Source organism: Melanotaenia boesemani, chromosome 16 (assembly GCF_017639745.1).
Source record: "Melanotaenia boesemani isolate fMelBoe1 chromosome 16, fMelBoe1.pri, whole genome shotgun sequence".
Classification (NCBI taxonomy): domain Eukaryota; kingdom Metazoa; phylum Chordata; class Actinopteri; order Atheriniformes; family Melanotaeniidae; genus Melanotaenia; species Melanotaenia boesemani.
The window spans coordinates 18,684,021-18,710,533 of NC_055697.1; the positions used below are offsets into that span (position 1 = coordinate 18,684,021).

The 26,513-nt window shown below is 38.2% G+C and overlaps 1 protein-coding gene across 14 annotated transcripts in view; it reads left to right on the top strand.

Moving 5' to 3' along the window:
• kcnma1a (potassium large conductance calcium-activated channel, subfamily M, alpha member 1a) overlaps positions 1-26,513 on the top strand; it is a 148,170-nt gene that overhangs the window by 107,715 nt on the left and 13,942 nt on the right. For 7 of the 14 annotated variants that reach the window (XM_042010209.1, XM_042010210.1, XM_042010211.1 and 4 more), the window contains 5 exons: positions 13,184-13,277; positions 17,107-17,233; positions 18,437-18,661; positions 19,219-19,411; positions 23,373-23,486. In XM_042010209.1, the coding sequence (XP_041866143.1) occupies positions 13,184-13,277; positions 17,107-17,233; positions 18,437-18,661; positions 19,219-19,411; positions 23,373-23,486 (753 nt within the window). Of the gene's footprint in view, positions 1-1,167; positions 1,177-4,880; positions 5,055-8,788; positions 8,822-9,198; positions 9,280-13,183; positions 13,278-17,106; positions 17,234-18,436; positions 18,662-19,218; positions 19,412-23,372; positions 23,487-24,751; positions 24,836-26,513 lie in introns of all 14 variants that reach the window. The other 7 variants (XM_042010201.1, XM_042010202.1, XM_042010203.1 and 4 more) reach the window with 4 other exon arrangements.

Sequence of the window (26,513 nt, forward strand, 5' to 3'; positions counted from 1 at the left end):
GAAGAGGTTTAACAGTTTCTAAACAAATATGTCTCCCATTGTGTCATTGTCGTTCTGTGCAAATGTGTTTTTAAGCATTCTGTGTGTTGTCACACCATTATATTTTACTCTTAGGAAAGTGTTTGTTATGGGTCCTACTTGAACTGCCATAACATGCATTATGGTATTATCATTCAAACATTTCTGTTTTCTAGTAAATGTTAAGGTTCTGTCATCTAGATGTGTTTTTTCTTTCAGTTTAACCAATGATTTATGGCTTTATGCAAAGATATTTAACAACAGAAAGGCTTAAAATGCAGTAAATGATGGCTGCAGTGATTGAAAAAACACTTAAATAAGCTGAATTTATATTGACTTATGCACTAAAAACATGCAGGTATTCAGATTTTATTTGTATTTCATTAAATAGACATAGATTGTGTTGTAATCGTTTTATACAAAAATGTTTTTTTAATGAAAGTATTTGAAATAGAGACTGTTGAGCTCAAACAATCTTGTTAGAGTTTTTTAATGGCTCCCTACATGATATAAATAGTACGTTAATTGTAAGACTTTTACAACACAATAATCCCTTTGTCATAATAATTTTATTCTCTTAATGTAGACATAGCATTGAGGCAAGGACTGTGCATAACTCCACCAATGTACAGTTGTTTATTGTCAGGATTATGTAATCTATTTTATAAATTATTCTGGTTAATTTTCCAGATTCCCACAAAAGGTCACAGTTACAGTAAGCAGACAAAAGCATGGATATAAAATAGAAACTCCCTAGTCCTTGTTTATTTCTCTGTTATTTCTATTATTTAGACATTTTTTTACTCTGCCAGCTCAACATAAGAAGCAGGGCTGTCACATTTTAGTTTTATTTACGTAAACTGTTTAATTCTGTTTGCTTTCTTCATGTCTTCACATCTCGGACTGCGGTGATGGATACAGCCTTATGTTTAATGTCATTACAGTTGTCAACAAGAAAGTTGCATTTAGAAATATGACAGTTCCATTTCTTCAATGGAAATCTGTCCTACAGTATGTTCTTTTCTATCATGTTTTGTTCTCCTCTGTTGTTTTTCCCATGTTTCTTTATGACCAGTGACACACTTTTGATGTATTTCCTTCCCTGCTGCCATTGGAAAACACCACTTTATTTTAACTACTCACTGGTAGTGATTTATTGTGAGTAAAAGAAAATGGGTGTCCTATTACCCAGAGTGCAGTGCAAGTGTATTTTTTTTCCTCCTCAGCAAATAGTATATTGTATCTATGTTGCATGTACCAGTGTAGCTTCTGCATCCCTCTCCTCGCCTCTCATTTCTACACCGTGCTCAGACCAGACTAAATCTGAAACAAGAGAAATCAGACTTACACCAAGCTTCAAGACTTTTCCTTATTGGCTTAATAAGTCGATGCGCTGAACAGCAAGAAAAAGCTAATGAAATATAATTAAATAGGATGTGACCAATGATCTGCAGTTTTTGGTCACAATTTCATCATCAAACCGATCTCATATTTGGCATTTGTGAGCCACTCTGCTCTGAATCTTTTGACATTATATTTGATTAACTGTCTTAAGCTGCAATACTCAAGGAGTATTCAAATAGAAAAGGAGAATAATATGAGAATTAGTTGCTATAATTATAGATTTAGAGTTGCTAACACCAAAGCAAGAAATTTAAACTGATCTGCTTTCTGTCAAAGGAAGTTTTGTGTGGCTGTTTTTTATTTTTATTTTATTTTTTTTCCCCCGGAGAGCAAAAATTGTCCTTGTGGGAAGTTCTTGAAATTCTAAAGAACGAGGTTGCCAAAACACAATCAAAACAATCTGGTCTCCCACTTACCCCATTTCCCTGTGATCTCAGCCCCTTTTCTAAACCCTGGCTGAGGTTTCAGAGAGCCATCTGTCCCTTTCAGATTTGAAATGCCACAGCCTCGTGCATTTCAAATCTGGGTAGTCGTTAGGCCCTTTGGTTCTACTCGCTGCACTGGGTGATAAGTCCACCAAGAATACGCAGAAGAGTAAATTTCATAGTATTCAAATGCCACTAGATGGCAGTACTTTACCAGTCCTGTGCGGTAATGCATATAAAAATGTAAATGGTGATGTCTGTAGAGGAAACTCAAATACCCTGAAAGCTGTTCAGCAAAAATGCAAGGACCAGATGGGAGTGTTTCTGTGAAATAGGATATTAAATTAGATCAAAGTCTCAATATGTTCTGCAGATTAATAATCCTGGATGTGTTTAGTCATGTTACTTTCCTTTGTTTCATGTTTAGTTGATACTTACTTACATTTTTAAAGAGTGTTATTTTCCTTGCATTCTTGCTGAATAAGAAAGCTTTGAGTGGGGTTTATCAGAATGGTGCTTTCTTTAGGACATCCTTCATCTTCAACATGGCACCCTGATAGCTTCTGAGTGTGTTTTGGTAGATTATGGGAAGTAGTGACCGATTAAACACCCATTCAGACAGTTTATCAGGGGAGCTATTATGTTGAATCATCAATTGAAAATGCCCTGAAATGGACAAATTGCTTAGTCTTGGGCCAAAAATTAGGTATTTGCGAAGTTAAAAGTTAAAGACATTGTCAGTGTGTGTGTGTATGCGTGTGTGTCTTGTGTTTTCCATTGCTCCCCTTCCATGTGTCAGAAATCTACTTTGTTACTTATCTATACCGTGATTCGAGTTCTCAAATAAAAAACATGAGAAAGTTAAGAAATATCAGCATGATCTGACAGCTTCACTGCCCATGTTTGCCACGCCCCCCAAAACTGATTCATTACCGTGAACAGTTATGTTTGTACCTCTCCTTGTTGCTGAGAGCAAAACTGCATTTTCTGCATGCTTTTCATATGCTCATAAAGCACATGTGCATGCTTCAGGATATAGCAGTCCCTGATGCCTTCTTGATGATCTGTGTTTCCCGTTCTTGGTTTGGCCAGAAATTCAAACATATTACTTCATTTGAGATCTGATTTTCCGATGTGAGTCAGACTCAAAGATGTTGAAAGTTCATCTGTAAAGGTGCCAGACAGTATTACTGTGCTGTCTGTTTGCACCTTGACAATAACAGAATGGGGACCAGGGACTGTTTCAACCCAGAGTCAAAGCAATCTAAAGATACTACTCTAGGGACTTTCACTCCTGCTCCCCTAAGGGGTTTAAGGTCTCACGCACGTAACCATGAAGATAAATTCATACACATAAAAAAGTGGCTGCTTGAAGAATTTTGTCTGACTATTAAAGTTATGTGCTGTGTAATGCTTCTTTTAATTCACTTTGACTTGAATAAAGGTACTTTTTTTCCACATTGTAAATTTTAAACATGGAAGTTAACTGAAAAAAAAAATATATATATCAATGGAAAAACTATGGTTAAATTTATCAACACAGTTACATTGAGAGTTTGGAAACAATCAGTAGCTCTTTCAAATATATTCCCCGTTTTCTAATATTTTTAAATTTGGAAATATTCAAGAGGATCTTTTTTAATAACAATTGTGTGGGGGCAGTGCAAAATTATGTGACTTGTATAAAGACCTAGAGAGTAATGGTTACTTCCATAAATTTGTTACTGCCTCAGCCTAAATTCAAAATTTATCTTGAATATGTTTTGAAACACACTGACTAGTTTAACACATTGACTAAAAATATATTAGTACTCATATTACAGTTTTTGGGATGGTGAATGGACATCACAAGAATGCTGATCCAGTAAAACCTATGAGCTACTATTACCTAGCATTAGCCAATGAAGTTATAGTTGTAATAAACCAATTACCTAGCATTAGTGAATGAAGGTATAGTCATAATAAATTAATTAGATAGCATTATTCAATAAAGCAATTAACAAGCATAAGTCAATGAAGATATAATCGTATTAAACCAATTTGCTAGCATTAGTCAATGGTTGTACATACAGTCAAACTAACCAAATTGCCTAGCATTAGCCACTAAAGTTACTGTCATACTAACTCAAAAAGGCAGTATCAACAAAATCATTTGTTAAAGTGGTTCACTTTGTTATATGAAAAGGAATAAATTAACATTTTTGTCACCTTTAAAGTCTTGCTAAACAGACATAATCTCAAAAATGTCCATAATTGACACCTTAGCATTCGTTTTACTTGTTTAGAATTGAGTACGTTTATGTAGTAGAAAAAAAAATTATTTTTCCAATCGCACAAACTGTGCTCATTATAAAGAACACCCCTTGGGGAGTGGAGCAGTGAAATTGCAGGTTTGAATATAGCATGAACTGGCCAGTCTAGCCAGTAGAGTAGTGTGATGCCATGGACAGAGACTACAGCTGCATGATGGGATACAGGTACGTGATCCACTCCTTTAGCCAAATGGATAGAGGATGTACAAATGTATGGAACATTGTATGATGTTTGCTGCTGAAGACATTGCTCATGCCTCTCCCTGAATGCCTCCCTCACTTTTCCCTTCTCCTCTCCCTTCTTCCCCACAGTTATATTTTTGTCTTTTCAACCTGTTACAGCCTTAGCACACAGCTTGACCTCTTTACACAGTGTCATTATCAATGAGGAAAAAAATCAAACAGCATATGATTATTAGATTTTAAAATATGTAATACAGTAAAGAAACTGATAATGTGTCTGCTTTAATGAGGCTTTCTCAGACAAGGAATTTTTGAAAATTATATTTCTGTGATACCTTGTTGAGGAAAATGTAATCGAATATTCCAATAAATCATCATATTTGTGTTACTGTAATCTGGGGCTCAAGTCTGTGGGGCAGGTGGCTAAGGCTTGCACTTTCTGATAAAGTTACCTTCCAACTTCCCCTATATGAATTTTTCTCCTTTTGCCATTAACCTGCTGCTTTTCCTCTCCTCTCATCCTAAAACATGACTGTAGCCAAGATGTCCGTCTACAAACGAATGAAACTGGCATGTTGTTTTGATTGCGGCCGTTCAGAACAAGACTGCTCTTGCATGTCAGGCAGTGTACATAGTAACATGGACACCCTTCAGAGGGCCTACCCACTTTCCTCTGTCTCTGTTCATGATTGCGCAACCACTTTACGTGCCTGTAAGTTACACCGCCCAACACATGCTGTTACATGTCTGTGATGTGTGGTCAGTGTAGTGTCCCATTCAGAGGTACTGTATGTGTTTGCGTGTGTCTGTAATTGTTGTGTATGTGGTGTGATCTGTTCCTCGTGATTCCATAGTTTGTGTAGCTGTGGCCTATGTAAGTTCTTTTTTTTGCTTTTTCCCTTTCTTCTTCTTCTTCTTCTTCTTCTTCTTCTTCTTTTTTAAAAAATTTGTCATATAATTTTCTAAGTAATTTATCTTTTAATTCATTACCAAACTTTGTTGTTTTATGGGTGTGATGTGGTGGGTAAGTGGTGGTGTGGCTCTGTGGTGCTGCTGTACAGTACTGTAGGTGTTAGATTGTGGCTAACGCATGCTGCATCAATCATGCAGTTGTGTGACAATTTAACTTAGCGTGGTGTTTGATGTTTTCTTTATTACTGTTTAAGGTAAGATGTTTGCATACAAAAGTGGAACTTATAAGTTTGTTTTTAAGATTTTAACAATGTAATTTACTGATTCTGTTTGTTTAATTGTCTAAGTCTTTTATTTTAAGACGCTTTAAATTTGTGCTGTGTAAACTTTTCAGTTAAAGAAGTTTTTCCCTTGTTTAACATTTAATTTTACAATTTGAGTTGTTTTTTTTTTTCTTTTTGATATTGGTTTTGAAGACATATCAGTCTTTCTGGGCTGTAAATATGAGCCAACTTGTGACTGTGGCTCTGGAGTATAAACTTTTAAAGAGGACAATATCATGCTTTTTTACATTTTTTCCCCTTTTCATCCTATAGATTGTTTTGAGTATGTTATAGTTCTGCAAAGGTAGAAAATGAGGTATCTGCAACAGAGGAAGTTATTTTCTGTCATAGAAGACTCCTTCACCAACTAAAGGCGTTGATAGGGTTTCAGGCTTTTCCTCCATTACCTTGTAACTTATTTGTATGTCTGATAATAGCTGGTTAAGCACACCTGAAAGAATGAGAATAAACTGACCAACCAGAGCAGGCTTAGTGTTTAGGGGCCAGAAAGAATGTGTAAATGAGCCCTTTGATATCCAAAGAAGTTGCAATGCCCTTTCACTCTACAAGGTAATTTCTGAAGACAAATACATATATTATTGCCCATAATTATTTTTGACTGGCCAAATCAAATTGTCCACTTGTAGGAAATTTCCTGTAATTAGTACAACCTGTTCTATAGTTAACTTTTAACTGTGCTCATTAATTTACAGTAAGAGACATTTAACTGTAGGAGAAATGTGGTGAATTTGGGAGGAAAAAAACATGCAGCAAGGTGATATTTTGTAAAGCAGTAAAGAAAACATGAAAAGAAAATCAAAACAAGATTGCAAAAGAGATGTTGGCTTGATACAGAAAAGGTAAGTTGGTTGAGGCTCCTGGACGATCTATCGTCTTTTTCTTTTTAAGTGGATGGGGAAATACTAAATTGTATGTCAATTAGACATGGCAGCAGTAGGCCTGGCTATCAAAGCCATGGGTTCAGACGTACAGATCTGATTTCCCTCTCAACATTCTCCCACCGTCTGCAGACTCAGCCTAGATTAGTGTCAAACACGGCATGATGAGTTTGGCTTGGCTTCTTGTAGTTGGGTCTGCATTGACATCCCTCGGTACCAATTACTGGCCATTACATGGTTACTGATCTCACTTCTCCCTCAGCCCCCTGTAGGATTTAAGTAAAGCCTCCTCTGTCTTAGATTTCTTTTCCCTTTTTAACTGTTTGAATGAACAAAGAGAGTTTAGTGAAGGAGTGTATTGGGCTTTGTCTGCCAGGGATTGCTGGATTTCCTCTCTCCATGTCCTGTTTTTTTCCACCAGACTGAGGGGATAAGACATTTTTATCCATGCTGACTTCATCCTCTTGTACATCACAACCACATTTTTCTACACTTTTATAATTGATTCCTTTTCCAATTTAGACTACACATAAACACTTAGGCGCTAGTGGCACAAGCAATAAACTTCTGAATTGAAGTCATACAATATTTCTTTAATAGACCTTTTCACACTTATTGAAGTAGTTAGTATTGTGATATTTGATGGATTAGATAAATCAAGAAAACTGGATGAATTAGCTAATTAAACTACATGTATACTGAACCTGCTGTTCAGTTACAGGAATAAATGTTGTAAAAAATGTGTAAAAGTAAGTTGAAGGGGAAAGTTTTAGACATGAAAAGATGCAAAAAGTGGTTTGAAGATATTTGTTCTTATTTTCATTATTTTAAGTTTTTTTTTTTTTTAGTTTGAACATGTCAAAAATTATAATTTTCTTAGTAGCTGGTAGGTAAATATTTGACTACATTACAATGCACATACACATACACACGTACATGTACATACATAAATGTTATAAATACCTATGCTGTGTTACCTAAATATTATCCAATGAAAGTTTTTTTTAAAATTTTTTTTATAGATGAGAGGCTGAGGTTATTATGCAGTAGAACTCTGGACAAGGGTTGGTGACTTGGGGCTAAGGAGATGCTTTTGGCTTGTCTTCAGCCCTCTGGGTTGTGTGCGCGCATATGTGCACATCTTGTGTGTGCAGAACAACGTTCACGTTTATGTTTTTGCCTATGCATGTATGTGAATCTGCATATCATTGCAAAAGGCCTTATCCATCTTGACACAGAAATTATGTTTGCATTTTTATTTTCCCAGCCCTGCTGGTCCGTCACCAAACTTGCCCTGACAGCTCCTGTCCACCAGGCAGGCTTGGTCTCCCCCTTCCCCACCCTCTGTCCTATGGTGCAGTGCAACGCCCCAGATGCTAGCCAGTTAGTCTGCCGCCTCTGCGGTGCGGGCAGATCACTAGAGACAGATGCCAGGGCAACTGTGAGTCCCTGTTTTGAGGATCTGTGTCATAGGCCAGCCTTGGGCCCTCATTATGACCTTTATTACTGAAACAGACTTTGGAAAAGAGTGGGGAGTGTCAGCAGCTCAGAGCTCAGTTCAAGGCCCACTGCATCAGTAATTACAATGATACTAGTGTTTAATATCTCCTCGGTCAAGGTCACAAACTGTAGTTTCTTGATAATTAACAGCACTTGCATAACTTGAGACCAAGGTCAGTCCTTTCCAAGAACAACCCCTAATGTTGGAATGGTCTCAGTTTATAAAATCACCATTGGTGCAAGACATCTAGACTGCATGTGGAGTTCAAGTCTCTTTGTGCTTGTGTTCTGTTAGATCGGTTGTTTTGGATATATAAATGTATCAGAGTATGACGTTGCTGACTGTTTCCCATGGGGGCCACTATTTGTCCTGTTTATAAATCCCATACTGCTTTTGAAATTGAAATAGAAATTAAATGACTCACTGAATTTCTGAAACATGTACTCTGAAATGTATCTCTACAAATGCTATGAACTCTGCAATTAGACTTCCGTTCAGTCTCATTGCAGGTCTAGTACACTTTCCTAAAAGGATGGCTCACTCTGAGAATGGACAGTTCATTCATTCACCTTTCTTGTATCATTACACCATATTTAAATCACAGCCATTAGTGTTATTGCCATAATTTTAATCATTTATACTCTTTTTGGTTTATGTTCCATTGCCTTTTAATGATAGCACATCAGAGTTAGTTTTGAATTCATTTCCATCCACCACTCTTATGTTGATGTCTCTATTTCCTAATGTCTATGTGTCATTTCATCCTTTCTCCCTTTGTGTGACCTGCCATATGTCTTTGCATTCTCCTCAGCCAAATATAAATATAATGGATATGTCAGATCACGTAAGTGTGTTTCTCTGTCCTTCTCCCCTCTGCTCCAGTTCTGTGTTTAGACTATAGCCCCCTCACTTTGTGATGTAACATAATTATCACTGATGCCTTGTTCTAGTCTATGCTTTGTTGTCCCTCATTCCTTTAGAATATAATGTTTTTGTCTTGTGTTTTACAAGGAGACCAAACGTAAACTTAGTTTAAACAGTAATTTCAGTGCTCAAGTAGTTTATATTAACTTAACAACCACTAAATAATTTTAACATATATTGACAAGAAATAACAGTAATTAAGTCCTAGTATTAAAACATACTAAAAGGAAGTAATTTTGTGTTTGCAAATGCCATGTAGTTCCATGAAATATTCTTTTTGTATTGTGCTGCATCTAGCAGCAGATGGCGGTACAACACCAGGGAACAGTGGAAGCCAAAAAGAGGCTGGCGTTCGATTCAAAGCTGATTGCAATATAGGTAAATCTTTGGTAAATGATTGTTAAATTAATAAATTTTATTGCACTGGTTAAGAATAACTTATAGTTTTAAATGCTATTTATCATCTCCAATATTTTTATGTGTATATTTTTCTTTTTTCATATTAAACATATGGATATTAAAGATGTTTTTCTTTATTTTCTGTTTGTTTTCACTTTAAAATGATGGCTGCCTCTTTAGCAAACCTAAAAAAAAGGAATCTCAAAAATCATATTAGTTTTATGTTTTTTTTTTTGTTTTTTTTTACTGTAAGAACACAATAGTGCATGGCCTAGAAAGCTATTTCATGCAGTTGCAATGCAGTGGAAGAACAAAGCTTGTTCATGCAGTAGACACTAAAGGCAAAGCCAGCTTAGCTCACACTCAAATGTAAACATTTTTAGTTGTTATTCCTCCGCCTCATCATCCAGTTTACATTGGGTCTCAGGGATCTGATAAGGTTTGCATGCAGGACAGTACCATCATGCGATTAGCATTTCAAGAAGGGACAGTTGCCGTCTGGGTTGTTCAGGATGCGCAGTGGACCTGCCAGAGCGGGTGAAGGCTCTGTAACGCTGCACGTGTTTGACAAGGGCCAGATGAATCCAGGAGCTATCGGTGGCGCTCTGTAAATCAAGGAGGCAGCTGACGGCTGGGATAAACATCTGTTTATTGCCCAGGGCCACCCAAGCATGCTCTTCCTCCAACCAACCAACCACCCTTTTACCAAAGAGAGGAAAAGAGCTCCACCTCTCACAGTCAACTTTGCAACCAGATCTTTTACGCATATTCCTCTGTTGTCTTCTTGCACTGTGCCACGACCCCTTCAGGACATACAAACATGGGGTTAACGCTGCAGCCACAATTGGATTGTGTGTGTATGCATGTGTTTGTTTAGGCTGCTAGATATACAGAAGGTGTACATATGCAGAGTACTGAAGCTCATGTTAAATACTTTAGTTTATCACCAGACACACTGCAGATATATTTTTAATATAAAATGTAAATAACAAAGAAAATAGTTATTTAGTCTGGAATGAAACTACACTTCTAGACATAATACAACATTAATTCAATAAATGTTTAATGATTAAAAGGTTTTGAATTAGTGATTTTATAAATTATTAGTTACAGTTTTATATTTGTTGAAACGAAAGTTACGCTTGAAATGAAAATGTCTGATTTGATTTGACTGGCTTCAGCTAAGCCGTGTCTCTGCTTTGTTTAACCAGAAAGTGTAACAGAAATCAGAAACAGAGGCTTCTAATTAATTTATGCTTGTCACAAATGCAAAGTGAAAGTCACTGTGACGTTTCAGTTAGAGCTGCAACACCAGTTTTAGAAAAATTATGTGACTCCTGCTTTTATGTCATGATTTTATTTGTTGCTTTAAGTTAATTTATTCAAAACTAAAATCAGAAAAAGGTATAATTAAATATTATAGTTCATTAAATTTTAATCACATGAATATCATTGTTATTTACAGTTTGCTTTATGTTTTGTGGAATTAATTCACCTTGAAATATCTAATAAGAAATATCCAAATATGACATTAGTAAAACTAATTAGTTTTAGTATTAAAGTACTACTAATACGTAAATTTTAATGCATACTTTCTCTCACTTTTTATTCCCTACCATTTGACAGTAATGGATCAAGTTAGACCATCCTTTCAAAATCGATCAGTTAAAACCACCGGCTGCATCTCCACCTCCATCACCTCAAATGCATTCCTTCCCAACTCCCTGCACCCCAACCAGGAGCCCCTTGTGAACCGTGGCCCAGCCAACATCCCTCTTGTTAATAACCGTAAAGGAAGTCTGCTTCCCGTGAGGCCGGGGCTTGGGGGTGATCCCTCACAATTACGCCTCAATATCTCAGGTCCAGGAGACGTGGTGGCCAGAGCCCTGGTTGAGAGCCGACTGAACCGGGCCCGCAGTCTGCCGGTGAAATACCGCTACCAACCCAGTAATGCCATGCTGCTCAGTCACAGTAGGCACTGTAGGTTGCCCCCTTAGTGGGATGCATCAGTCAGTAACCCCTGCCTGTTTCGTCCCTTCATTTTTTTCCTGTTTACTGCATGACAGTTCACTCTGCTGGAGCTGCTGCTGCTCTTGCTCCTGCTGCTTTGTTAGGATTTGCCTGATAGTGCAGTAGCTGCTGCTCTGTACACTGAGTGACTTACAAACTTAGCATTAAATTAAAAGTGGGACTTCAGATTTGACACAAGAGTTTGTCATAAATATTTATATTCAGAAGGGTTGCAGGAGTAGAAAGTTCTGAGGATACTGACCTTTTATCCTATTTTACACATGTCCAAATTTATTTGTAAAGCATTTGTTATTCAGTATTTAGAAAGCATTTAATTTTCTTCTTGATGGTATTAGTAGAAGATGTTACAATCTTACCACTTACAATTAAGCTGGGAAGAGAAACAATTTAGTAAGGAATGCATATTTTTGATGTGGTATTTTCAAAGCACATTAAAGAGAGAGAATTATTTGTAAAGTGGAAAGCGCTTGTGATATTAGCTATTCTGAATGCCCGGTTGCATAAAGGAAATGTCAGAGAATGACATTTTATTAGAAGGCAAAGTCATATTTCTTATCTTTTATTAGTAGAATTAGGTGACAGCTGAGAATGGATGTTCAGACAATAATGAAATTCTACATGCTTGGAATAGTCACAGCTTGCAGTGTGCACATTGATTTGCACTAATATCATGCTGTGTTATTGATTTCTAACCAAAGGACTAATATGGGTTTGAAGTGATGGTGCACTTGGCATTTGCGCTGGGAGAGCGTAGATTGGAGAGGAGTATCTGGGTGCCCTCCTGAAAGCTTTTGGAATTTGCAGACGACAGTGGTGAAGATCAGACTGCAGTTAGCTCGACTGAAATGTTCAGACGACCTGTGTTGGCCTCATTCTGGCTGCTCTTTCCCATTCTCTCTGTTTGACTTGAATGAAATAGTGTGTTTAGAAGATTTTTTTTTCTTTCTTTTTTTTTTTTTTTTTGCTTTGTTTTGTTTTTATAATTTATTAACTTGGTTAAACATATCTGACAAGAACCTGAAAGAAAGAAAGAAAAAAAAAAAAAAAAAAAGAAAAAAACTTTAATTTTGCATCCTGCAAATGCTTCACACCAAAGCTTCAAACACAGAAAGTGAATATGTAATTAACAGAAATCATTCATTTTTCATTAAAGCATGTAACACCAGTCATGACCTTCTGAACATGAAAGATGATGTGCATTCACTAGCTGCTGGACTACATTTGTAGTCCACTAATTCTTATCCATTTAATGCTCCCTGACCATCATGAGTGCTTAGTGTTTATTGGCATGGAGGTAGACCTGTAGAAGAGCCATTATTCAGGAGGGGTGCAGATAGTGTTATGAAAAAAGAAATCCACTCAAAATCCATCTTCATATCATGTATTTATCTCATTGTCATTGCTTTTGACTATGGCCCACTGACAATTATCATCTCATGGCAATTAATGGGGTAGGTAAGCATTGTCACTCTGATGCAGACTACCAGAGTTCCACCTGGACAGATGCAGTAATGTATCACAGCTCTTGTGAAAGTTCACCTTTAAGGTGTTGAAATATAGGAATATGGGGCAGTTTTGGATGTGGGCCTTCCATGACATTTCCAGGGCTTAAACTGGTTTTTCTTCGGGGTTTTCTCCTGCCTTTTTTTAGATTTACCATTGTCCGTTACTAATGCTTCCCTCTATACTTTTTCAGTTTGACACTGAAATATTAATTTTCCTTTTCTTGTGTTCGTTTTCTTTTCTTTTGTTTGCAATGATTGATTGATTGTTGGCTACTTTTCCATGTCAGGTCCAGCACACTTTCCCAACTGTCTGTCTCTGTTCTGACACTCTGTGCATGTGTTTGCAGTTGAAGACGAGCATCCATCAACTCTCTCGCCCAAAAAAAAGCAGCGCAATGGAGGGATGCGAAACTCACCAAACTGCTCACCCAAAATGATGAGGTAAGAGACGCTGGTTTTATTCTCCTTGCAGCCTTCAAACGGAGAGCGAGAGAAAGGAAAGAAGGGAGGGGGATAAGAAACGAAAGATGAATGTGTCAGAGTCGTATACAGCTGATGATGGTGTGATGGTGGCAGTTTGGATGGATGGGAGGGGGCAAATTAGGGGTGGCAGAGGAGGGAGGTAAGACACTCTGAGAGGGAAAAAAGGAGAGGAGAAACGCCCTGTTAAGCTCTGGCTGTTTAGGAAGGCATGCTGTCAGCTGTTAATGACAGAGCTGAAATAATATTTCTGTCATGAAAAGCGGCTGTGAGGAACCGTTTGAAAACTCCTCTGGCTTTAAAGTCCCAGCTGCCACCTCCTCAAGTCTGGTCCACATGTACTACTTAAATAATGCTGGCACTAATGACACCAGCAACCAATCAGGGGGACCTGCATGGTTACTTTGCCCTGAGGCTACTCCTCTATTGTGGGAACCCCTGTGAGTACTGTTTCTGGTACTTAAGGCCATATGCGAGATGTATCATCACAATCAAATATGAATTCAAATATTACCTTCCTTTTATCCTGTCCTGTGTAATTATAGTGCTGTTAATTGATTTTGAAAGATAAAAGGGGTAGGTTTATGTGCAAACTCTGGCTGCGAGGTGGGGTTAGAGTGGGGGTTAGCAGGGAGGGAGGATACAGGGAGGCCGAGCTGCACAGATGGGGACGGCGTGCTAATGCTTATACAACAGGACAAAAACACACTTAACTACACTTTGTGTCTCTTAACTAGAATGTTATGGACGTTTTCTTTGTGCCTTTGCAGTAGAAAACACGAGGAAGAGGCTTGTGTTTGTGTGTGTGTGTGAGTGTGTGTGTGTGTGTCCCTTTTTTCTTTTAATAAACACAGCTGTCATTACTATCCTTTCCTTAATGTTTTCCCAGCTGTTGCATCTAAATTTTGTGGGCATGAATTAAATAAATTACATTTTATTGTGGAATTTAATAATAATAAAAAATCTAGAAAATCATTCTTTATGTTTTTAAGATAAAATTAAAGAATAATCTCTGTTTGCATTGGTGCATTGTTTCTAGTTATTTTTGTTGCTGTTGTCTGTTAAAATTCTTCAAATTTAGCTGAGTTCTTTTTATATGGAAGTTCTGCTGGGTTCCCTTAGGCGGCGATCACTCTGCACTGGTGTCCCGGTGTGATTTTTGTCCAGAATTCTTGTTAGCCTCCCCCTCAGTTCTCTGCAAACAAGCACTTAATAAGCCTTTACACTTGCCAAACCATTAGCTCAATGTAGAATCTAACCCCTCAGTCTAGTTTGCAGCAGAGCATCATTTTAGATGCCCTTGCTCAGAGGGAGAAATCTGCTACAAAAACAACTAGGCACTGGCACGTTTCCAGCTAACTGCTTGTTTAAAAGGCTGTTTAGTTTGCCTAACTTAAAGCGCAAAACCTTTCCTTCTCATCCTACTCAGCTTAGGAGATGGTCCCCGTTTGCCATGTAATATATGCATCTCTGCTTTGATCTCACAGTGATAATAATCCTTGCAAGTTATTTACTCAGTTTTGAAAATGCTTCAAAGTGGTGTCAAAGTTTTCTCTGCTTTAGGGGTGCTTCTGTATTCTGCTGGCTCTTGGGTAATGGTATGACAGGTCCTCTGTTATAGGTGTAGATTTTTTTTCCAAGTCTTAGCCCTTAGCAGAACATTACATTACCCATCATAATCCACAGCCCCCCTTCACCGTTGCCCCCGTCAACATATAACACCATATATAACAGTTGTGCTTTACGAGGTAGATTTTATGCACAATGAAAAGTGATTGTTTGAGGTAGCCTTAGGGAAGCTTTATTCTACAAGCAAGAAGGGGGAAAACACAGAAGAGAGCTCGCAAGAGAGCCAACATACGTATCAAGTATGGTTTTTACAGGACTCGCAGCCTGAAGGCCTTTGTAAATAAATAATGATCAACAGATTGGCTGTGGGCTTTTGAAAAGCATGCCTTTGTCAGTTTGCATGATGGGGAAAATTTTCAAAGCAAGAGGCTGCCTTCGTAGTCTGGCAGAAAGGGATTGGGGGAGCACGCCCATCCCCAGCTTGTGACTGCAGAGTGATACACTGGAATAACTCAACTCTGTTTGAAATATATACTGAGGGGAGAGAGTTGGAAAGAAAGTGAAGGGATGAGGCACTGGAATGAGACATGGTGTAAGATAAATGTTACTTGTCCTCTTTAAAAGTCCGACACGTCTTAGGGAAACATTTTGTTTTGCGATCTAATGTCAATATATTTGGTTTGAAAAATAAATGAGTGTGTTTTTGTTGGGAAAAATTCTTTGTTACAAATGTTTTTATGAATTTAGCCCAGCCATGCTATGAATATATTGGTAGCCAAGCCAACATTTTATTGTGATAATGAGCAGGATTTTGCTCCTTGACATTAATGCCACTCCTCAAACATTAGTGACAGGTCATGACTGACAACACACATCCAGTATCAGAGGATGTCACCGTATCTTCGGCAGCTGATATCCCTTGGGCGTGGCCCTGTAGCGCAAGCATCATGTCTGCTCTCCTTGAGCCTTGTGGTAGGTTCAACCTGAGGCATGGAGGAGGAAGAAGGAGGAGGAGGAGGTGTGTGTGGAGCCTGTGACAGGCTGCCAGTCACACCGCTGTCAGCAGAGTGAAAGATAGCTGTCTTGGCAGAGAGAGGTGGAGCGGCAGCCCGCCTGCATGCGCCAGTCAGCCCATGTATGGAGGCGAGCAGAGCTGAGCAGATTGAAGTGACGGGGGGCTCCGTGGAGTTGATTGGCGCAACACGCAGCTGTGGATGAAAGATTCAGGCTGAGTGTAAAAACACTAAATGCTGTCAGTGTTATTATCACCTGCTCTAACTGATAGAGGGTAGAAGGGGAGAGAGAGCTGCAGAGAGAGAAGGTGGCTAATTGACAGCCTTTTTTTTTTTCTTTTTTACTCCTACTTTTCCTGCGATGCCATGCAACCCAAATGCAGGTTGAAGGAAGAGACAACATCAAAGCCTTGTCAGTGATAGGCAGTGTTGATAGAGGATATAGAGAGTGATAGTGAGAGAGATGTATGTCAAATTCTTGAGATGTTTTCTCCCATATTATTCATATGTCTGTCTCGCTGAAGTTTCCTGTTTTAGGAGTCTACACATAGAGCTGCTTTAACCAAAGAATTCATTATAGGGATTAAATAGTAATAACATTATGTTTGCATCTTGATTCAGAGGAAGTGTGAGAGGAAGTCTTGTAGAATGCCTGAAACAGCAGGAGAGGTGGTATAACAGGACTGTCAGAAGCCCTTTCATGGTCAGTGTTACACTGGATAAAACTCAGCAGCCCGCTGCTGTGGATTAGCCTGTTTGGTTGTGACATGCTGTTGAAACATTAATGGCCATCAGTTTGGAGAGCAAAATGTGATTAGGCAAATTCCTGAAATATTTAAAGTTTGAGCCTGTTGGAGCTTTTACTATTTGCTCCACATGCCGTCAGGAGCTGGAAGAGAGGGTAAAAGCTGGTAATTGGCCTTGTGTTGTCATGCCATTCAGTCAGTAGCACTCAAGTCTTGCTGTTCTTCTCTGTATCACTGTGAGCAAAAGGGTCTTTGCATTTACTGATGTCTTGACAGAAAGAACAAGAGGGAATGCCAGAGTGTTGTAGCAGTTATGGGGTCTACAGTATTTAGAGCAATGGAAAGTTTAACACTTTGAGATTGGGATGGGCTTTTAATATACTGAATGAATATGTCTCAAGAAGTTCTTGTGGTTCATCTTCAAGCCACAGTCACAAAACTGAAGTATATCCTGTTTTTCAGTCGACACGATCCCCTTCTTATCCCTGGAAATGAACAAATTGAGAACATGGACATGAACGTGAAGAGGTATGACTCGACAGGGATGTTTCACTGGTGCCCCTCCAAAGACATCGAAAAAGTCATCCTGGTAAGTATGATTGGAGCCATATGACTTCAATCCGGTAACAAAACAAAACAAAACAAAACAAAGAATAGAAACAAAATAAAAAGTTAAGTATGCTCGGGAGCCTGCGTTTCCCATCAATTCTGTAGTAACACAATCACATACTAATGTGTATTGAAATTTCTTCCATTGCCTCTCTGTGTTTCAAGGTGAGTTTGCTTTTTATATATTAATATCTCCACCAAGAACTGCAGTGCACGCATGAGTTTGCTTGTTTTTATCAAGGCAGTTTGTAAGCATTTAGCTTGGTAAGGTTTACCCTCTCTAAATCAGATTTTTAAAAGAAATCGCTGTCTCCTGCTACATATAAATTTTTTGACATTTTTGTTGCTTTTGTGTGACCAAACCTTCTCATCTCGAAAGATTTCATTCTAACTTGGTTCGAGGAAGTCAGAGATAAACTTGCATAAACTGCTTCCGTCACAAAAACATCTTCTAGAAACACAAATAACTGTTAATTAGCAGAAATATTTAATCCACCAGATCAGGCGCACAATAGTGTGACAGTTTGCAGCAGCAGATCCTCGATGCTGTGACTTTACATTGTGTGTGGGATAAAAAGAATTTAGTTTAGTCTATTACCAGGTCTAATTTACTTTGCATATCCATATGACACCTGCAGCTTGTGTGGCAAGTGTTGAAAGCAGTTCTTTGTATTGTTTTATTTACTTAAACAAAAAGTTAATACAGTAAAATGGCTTTACTTATTTACCTATTTAATTACATCATTCAAGTCATCCTTGTGCCTTAAATCTTACAAACTGCATTTTTCAGTTTTCAGTACTACAGTAAATTAGTTGCCCTTTGAAAAAGACCACCTTTGTTTTACACTTGCTATGCATTTACATTTTATATTATTAGACTTTTTGTTTTTACAATGTTAAGTGTTTATGAATAGAATAGTAGTTAAACTTTTGTTAAAGTAAGAATAGCTCATTAATAACAAGATATAATTCTTGATTAGCCAACTAAAATGTGGAGTTTAATATGCATGTAAATCTTTTTCAGCTAGTTCATGGACCCATTTTTATGCTAAAAGCACCTTTTTTGTTTTATTGCCTTTTTTTGTCTTAAATTTTCTCCCCCTTGTCTCATCTCTGTCTCCATTTTTGTTTAATTCCTCTCCCTACCCTTCTCCCCTTTCCTGTGCTTCTCTGTTCCCTACAGACTCGAAGTGAAGCCTCCATGACAGTGCTGAGCGGCCATGTAGTGGTCTGTATATTTGGGGATGTCACGTCCGCTTTAGTGGGGCTGCGAAACTTGGTGATGCCTTTAAGAGCCAGCAACTTCCATTACCACGAGCTAAAGCCTATAGTTTTCGTGGGCTCGCTGGATTACCTTCGGCGAGAATGGGAAACTTTACACAACTTCCCCAAGGTCTCCATCTTACCTGTGAGTGTTTGAATTCGCTGGTACAGGATGCAAATTTAAAACACAATCAGCCAATAAAGCAATGACATTTTTTAGATGCACATACACTGAAATCTTCAGAGGGATTGCCATTTTGATTTGATCACACATTACTTAATTGAACGATCACTCTATGAGAACTCAGTGAGTCCCCCTCATCCAAGGCACTGACACATCCTGCACATCCAAAGTGGAGTTTTTGAGTGGTGCAGCTGCAGTGCTCATTCCAGATGGCGTGGCTCACTGCCTTGGAGCTTGTTAGGCCTGGCTTGACTGATGATCAGAGGAGAATCCCAAACACAGCCCTCAGCACAGGCTAGCCTTTAGATTAGTCCATGTCTTTGAATCTCTAATGCCTGGTTAGATCAGTGGAATGTCACTGCCTCAAAACAAGAATACTTGTTAACTAATTTCCCAAAGCTCCTCTCCACTCATTTCTTAAATTTGTTTTTCTCTTCCCCCCCATGTCTGTCTGTTCTCTGTGTTTTGCTTCCTCTCTCGCTGTCTTGCTCTTTCTCTGTGTTCTCCTCACCCTGAAGGGTACACCATTAAGTCGGGCAGATTTAAGGGCTGTCAACATCAACCTCTGCGACATGTGCGTAATACTGTCAGCCAATCAGAACAATATTGAAGATGCCTCACTGCAGGATAAGGAATGCATCTTGGCATCACTCAACATCAAATCTATGCAGTTTGATGACAGCATTGGGGTCTTACAGGCTAATTCCCAAGGTAAGAACCGTCCTATTAGACTCCATATACACTGCTGCCCAAAGGGGACAGGTTGTGGCAGGGAGGGAAGATGGTGAAAAAAAAGGAGGGAAAACACTGGAGGGGGAAGAGGAGGCCACACAAGAAGAAAAGATGTTGTTTGTCAAGCACAGACTTTACTAAGTACTCTTAATCAAAGTTCTCTGCAAGTCTGCTGAGTATTATCTGTACTGTAATTCCTCAAGATGTACACATGGGGGGAAAAAAAACTGTGTTGATTGCTTCATCAAGTCTTGGAAGAATGTTTACTCCTCATAATTTTCTGATGATTCCAGTGTTGTCCTTGTAATTAGATGCTGCTAAACCTCTTTGATAATACTTTTTAATGATGTAATCAACATGACTGCGTCATTTGATGTTGTTCCCCCTGATCAGGAGCCTGGCAGATCGTCTGGAACAGATTGTTGATGTTTGCAGACAAACATATGAACCTGGCATCCCATCAGGCCTCATCATCATTAAGCAGCTAGTACAAATCACCAGGCAGGCCAATTCAGCTGCTCCTCATTAGTCACAACAAAACAGTGACACATGCACACTCACACACACACACACTTTTGCGTTTGTGTGGCTGGGATGGTGTTAGCGCACATTAAACATGCATAGATTCATGCAGAGGCTGTCAATTCACAAAAATCTGCCGACAGGTAATCTTCAGTTCAAGATTAGCTTGAGAAGCATGCCTCATGCTCAACACTGTTTAGTGCTACCACAACGACTGTTGTAAATACAAATTAAAGTTTAAGGTTCATAAAAGTTTTTTTTTTTGAATAAAGTCCAATTCAACATGCTTTACTACAATGCTAATGTTGTTATGTCCCTCCTCTGAGTGATACGCTGTTGATAACAGCACAACCAGGGAACAATAAGGAGAGTTAAACCTTAGAGCAGTCTGCTCTAGGGAGCAGCACTCACAGAGAGCCACCTCAGTACTGAAACACACTGGTCTTCTTCCCAGATCGATGGATAGAGCTGAGTGTTGTCAATAATAGGGTCTTACATGAACCAACCTTTTAAGAAAACCCACATTTATACTAGAATGCATTCATGCATACACAAAGACATGTAGATATGCAGATACCCAGATGCTGCTATTGTTTGGGGATTCCTTCCTCCTGGCACTGCTCACATTCAGACACTATCTGTGAAATTTGGAAGGTGCAAATGAATAAGTAAACATGTGCTTTCCTTGGGGAGAGCTTCTCACGGCTGCTGTAGCATGTAGTCAACCACAGAGAATCGCTGTGCCCGCAGGGCTACAGGGATAAGGGGAATATAACCCAGATCTCTCTGTCTATTGTATACACAAAGTTGTGCCCTCTCAGTAGCAACGACAAGCCATGAGAGAGGATTTTATGCAATGAATTTGCTTTTAAAAGGCCAGCTTTGATGTTTTAAATTTTAGCAAATGTACACAGATTATGAAATAAGTACATTAGGACCATATATATATATAGTTGTCTAATTGTTTTAGCAAAGATACAATATTTTTACAGATGTCACTGTTTAATATTTCAAGTTAGAATAAAAATTTTGCATGAACTCAGGAGGCAATTTGAGGGATGAAACTGATAATTATATTTTAGCCTTCAGTGATGACGTACCGCTCTCTGTTTGGAGCTGATTTACAGCTTTTGGGTTCTAATGTTACACGTTTTGACAGCAGCAGGCCTCGTTTATTTCTCACCAGCATCACTTTCTGGTGTATGCACTGCACAGAACAAAAGCTGTTCTACGTTTTTGCACCGTCTTTGTGTTCACTATGATACAGGAAGAGCAGTGACTCCAAGAACTTGCTGTCACTCTCCAGCAGAATAAACATCATCCAGTATGGACATCAACAAACAAGCAGGAGTCTGTGTGAGCTTGTGCTCCCTAGTTGCCTCACATTGTCAAACCTGCGGAAACCCCTAGTTCAATAATTGGTGTAACAAAAGTTATGATCATCCATGTTTCAGTTCAGTGTGTGCTTCCTGTTGCGTTCTAAACTATGTGGTGTGTTCTCTTTTGCAAAGGGTTGAAAGATCCCTTTTGTAATGTAAGCAGCTCATTGAGTTTCTTGACAATAAATGCACACGCGCTCTCCCATACACACACACAGATTTTGCACTCCTTTTAAAACTTTGTGACCTGAATATATTCCCTGCATTATGTTTCCTTGGTCGTGGCACTATAAGCTGACATTTTGCTGTAGTCAGCACTAAATGATGGATGTCAAAACACAGTTGATGCATTATGCATATAGCATTACAGATTTAAGGTGTTTACTTGTCACTTTGAGGAAATGCAAAAATGTGAAGTCATGTGAATTCATACTCCTGTCACTTGCACTTGTATTTCATGGTTCTGTGCCACGCCATAAAAGGTTTTCAGGATACACTTCGCCAATTTTATCGTAACAAAATGAACAACATATAAAATTTATGTCTGCCCCTTGATGGAGGGACGTGAATGCTAAATATGTCTTAGCTGACCCCTAAAAGCACAGTGACGGTGTTACAGTTTTTAGGTAGGCACCTTGTTCACTTAGCCTTCTCCTCCTTTTTTTTTGTCAATCCAGACATTTAAATGGTAAAGAAAGAGTGCATCAAAAACTTCATGCTGAATGAGCTGATGTGAGCACTATGTATAATAGTATTGATACAGAGCTTCAGGTCATGTGCTCAAGCGTATGATACTTTTGTTGTAAAAAACACTCAAAGGATGGGCACATTTTTGCTTTGAAGGCATTTTCTTTATAGCACAAAGCTATACCCATGCTGCAATAAAACACATAGCGAAATCACATTTAAAAAGAAGGTAAATCCCAGTGATGTAATTTATAATCCCACCAATGTACACAATCATTGGTTATAAGTGCAATTAACTTCATATTGAAAAATTAGACTCTGGGTTGTTTATTTATTATGTAGCAAATTTGGTATATAAGATTAACAATAAATACACACATTGTGAGCAGTTTCAGACAGTGTTTCAGCCCGAGAGTTGAGATTGTTTGAGCTTAAAGAGGAGCAGCTGTGGCCTGCCGAGCGGTTAAGTTCAAGGCAGTTCTGATTTGCTTGTTCTACAAAAACTCTGCTTATTGAAAAAGACAAAGGTATAGAATGAATGCTGTTGGTAGAGATAAAGGGAAGAAAAATATAATATTTAGTTTTGTTAAACAGGGGACTTTGTCTCAATTGTCTAGTAATGTTTTAGGTTTTAAAAGTTAAAACCTCTTATTTATGAGATTTCCTGCTTTTCACTATGAGCTCTTCAGAACACTCAGGTGGTCTGGGAGAGACAGTTTAATCATAACCTGCAGATATGCATTATTTTCCCATCAAGTTCCAACCCTTTTTTTGGTCTGATTTTGAATGAATTTTTATGTAATATTTATTTATTTATTTTTTCTCTGTGGTAGATGCATTTAATTTGATTGTTTTTATTGCTCTGTTTATTGTTTTCATTGTTTTTTTTTATTATTGTTTTTTCTAAATAGTCTCTTGAACACTTTTGTAATTTTTTAAAATTTCCCACAGTAACTTTATTTAAAATATATTGTTTCAGTGCAGTAGAGCTGGAATGGGATGGGGTGTTATTGTTGTTTTTACTGACTTTTTTGCATTTATCTCATGTAAAGGACTTTGATGCTGCTTTTAGTTTGTAGGAAACTTTCTGTATGAATTAATTCTGATTAATTAGTTTTGAATGATTTAATGGATGCCTACGTAAAAAAAAAAAAAAAAAAAATCAAGAGAGGTGACAAGGCATATTTTGTTGCTTCAAAATCTTAACTGCAAGTCCCCTTAATATACGATTATTAATAGTATCTCAGATGTGACAAAGTAAAGCATTATCATTTGTGCATTATACAGTTTTTTCCCCTGGTTTTGTTATTTACTAATGCATTCTGTCACCTTCATGTGTGTTTCCTGTTTAGGTTTCACGCCTCCTGGAATGGACAGGTCATCTCCAGACAGCAGTCCAGTGCATGGCTTTGTTCGTCAGGCTTCTGTCACCACCGGATCAAACATCCCCATCATCACAGAACTAGGTAAAACTATTTGTATCTCTAATGCAAACCATGCATGCCATACCCAGTAACCTCAGATCAACTCATAACTCATTTCCAGACCTAGACACAAAGCTGATAATCCAAGACCTCATTCTGCTGCCAAAAGTTCCAACTCATTCAACGCCAAATGGATGTGGAAGGCGTGGTGTGGAATTTTTGTTGACTTTCATGATCTTGGTAGCTTTGCCCAACTCAAGTTGATATCTGCATTATTGAATCTGGTCCGTTTCTGTCAAATGATGACTCAACTTGAAGATGTCAGACAGGCACTTTTAGGACTTAAGCTGCAATTTGTCCACTAATGGATGAGAGAAACTTGGCCCGATGAAGAGAGTGAGAGAGGGAGAAAAGGTAGACGGTAAAAAAGTGCCTTGGTTGCAAAATGGGTCCATTTAATAATAACAATGCCAGTGGTTGTATTCCCTCTGGTGATGGGGACTCATGAAACTTTCAGATCTCTGTAGGGCCTTCTGAAGCACCAGAGACCAGCTACTCTGTCTCCCCTGACCCAATTAGGGAGCAATGGAGCATGAGGCCAGCTAAGAAAAGGCCAGAAAGAAAAAGGAGCTACCTAATGTTACTTGTACCAGGGCCAGCCATTACCTGAATGGGGGATCTCTCATTACACTGCTGACCACATATATAATCGTCAAAACCAGATAGTCCATGTTGGAGCCATTGTGCCGGCATCAAATGCTAGCAGCCCTGGTGTTGTGCCCATGCATACTCTCTGCTAGCAGATTTTACAGCAGCAGCAACGTGAGATGTGATAACATTGTCCCTCAGGAAAGGAAGGAGCAAGAGTATGGAAAGGAGAGAGTGGCTGCCGGTCACACTGTAATCATGCACTGTAATTACATTGTCATATGTTCAGGTGACTGTGCCAGAGGCAGATTAAAGCCAAGTTCAAACATAAAAACATGCCTCATTTGAGTTGCATGATCGATTTTGTTTGCATGGCGTGTGAAGTCGGTGTGTTTATGGATAAGACCTTGTTTATTTCATGCAATGTGTTACCATGATGTGATTTATTGTTGTTGTAGTTTAGCACTGTGACAGCTATGGCTTCGTATCCACTGTGCCCTTTAATCCAGAGTGCTTTACTTTTAGACTCCGGACAACCATGAACGTTTCAGAGTAATTTTGGACTTGACATGAGTATTCTGAGACAGCGAAATGCCTTTGAAACTGTTTCAATAATGACACAATTTCTCCCCCTCTCTGCACTGTCTCATCACCATTAGCTAAACCTGGCAAACTACTGCCACTGGTTTCACTCAGTCAGGAAAAAAAATGTGGAACCAACATACAAATGATAACAGAGCTGGGTAAGCTGAGCTTTTGTCCTCTGCTGCCGTCGGCCCCCCCCACCCCACTCCACCGCTCTGCTGCTCATCAGCTTGTCTTGATTTATCTGGCTGCAGTCAAGGCCCTCGCTGCTCCCATGGCTTCACTTTGAACACATTTTTTTTCTTCGTTCTGGTTGAAATTGACTGTCTTGTTTTGGCCCTTTTTAAAAATTTTTTTTTTCTTTCTTTTTGTTTTATTTTTTTCTCTGTTTTTTTTTTTTTTGGCGTTTTCAGAGCATCGCTGGGCCTTTGATCATGCTCAGTCTGTCCTTGTGGCTGTTTTCATAGCAACACCCCCCTCGGTCGCTCAACTCCCCTCCCTTTTTCTCCTCCAAGCACACTTGCACACTCAGCCAACTCACCCTCTCCCCCCATCCCAACCTTCACTCCTTTTGGCCGAGGCCTGTTTGCATCAGCCTCTTGTCTCTTTGACTGACATTTGTGTTCTACAGCTCAGGAAGCCAGGGATGAAATCAGATTTCAAAAACAAAACAAAACAAACAAACAATAAAAGCCTAAGATCAATACATCTTTTTGGCCATTTCTTTTTTTAAATTCATTTTCCAGTTTCATTTTTTCTCCTCAATAACATATCTGTGTAGTGTAGATATTTCATAAGTCAAAAAGAGACGTTATATGCTGCTTGTTTTGCAAGTAACATTGCTTCTTATACGGTTAACTGGTCACTCTTGGTAGATATACACTCAAAAAAAAAAAAAAAAAAAACAAACTATAGGGAGGAGTTCTTGTTTTCCATATTTGATCATATTCCTTCACACTGTGCGCTTATGATATCCAATTGATTGTTAATCCCTGTTTTGAGAAAGTGTGTTATTACCTGTATTTAATTTGACTTTCAGGGTACAGGTAAATATGTATGATTTTATTTCTCTTAAGGTGATGATGTGACAAACACATCCATCAAGGAAAACTCTGGGAGTCAGCATGACTTAATAAGTGCATGATTTTCTCATGTAAGACAATAGCCATTGTTAAAGTCTCAGTAATTACTGTTTATTTCAAGACACCAATAATACTTCTCCCTGACAGTCTCTTAACTTATGATTGATCTGTTTGTGTTTGTTGCAGTGTCTAGGAAATATATATAGTTTTGTATGCAGTGAAAACCTAAAGAGACTGGGGAAGAGTTAAAACTGAGAACTTCTACAATGGTTATTACTGGGTTTGCATAATATGCTCTAAATATTTTTATCATAAAGTTGTGTGAAATGCACCTGCATGTTATTTATAGCACTGATACTTTAACATTTATGGATAAAACCAAAAGTATGCATATATATATATATATATATATATATATATATATATACATATATATATATATATGTATATATATATATACTTTTTATCTTCCAAACAATTATATTCCACTTGTACAAATAAATAAGCAAATTACAGATTAGCTATTTAGTTTATTTTTGGTTTCTTTGGTGATCATGTAAATAATATTTGAGTGAATAAAAATCATGTTAATTGTTTGGATAATAAATAACGTTTCTGTTTAATCTTGTAGTATAAAATGAATGCAGTTGTAAAAATTCTAAAGTATAAAATATAATGTGCATTTGATGTTACATTATATTGCAAACTTCAGCCCTCTGTCAGTACATCTGTACCTGAAACTGTCCTCTTACTT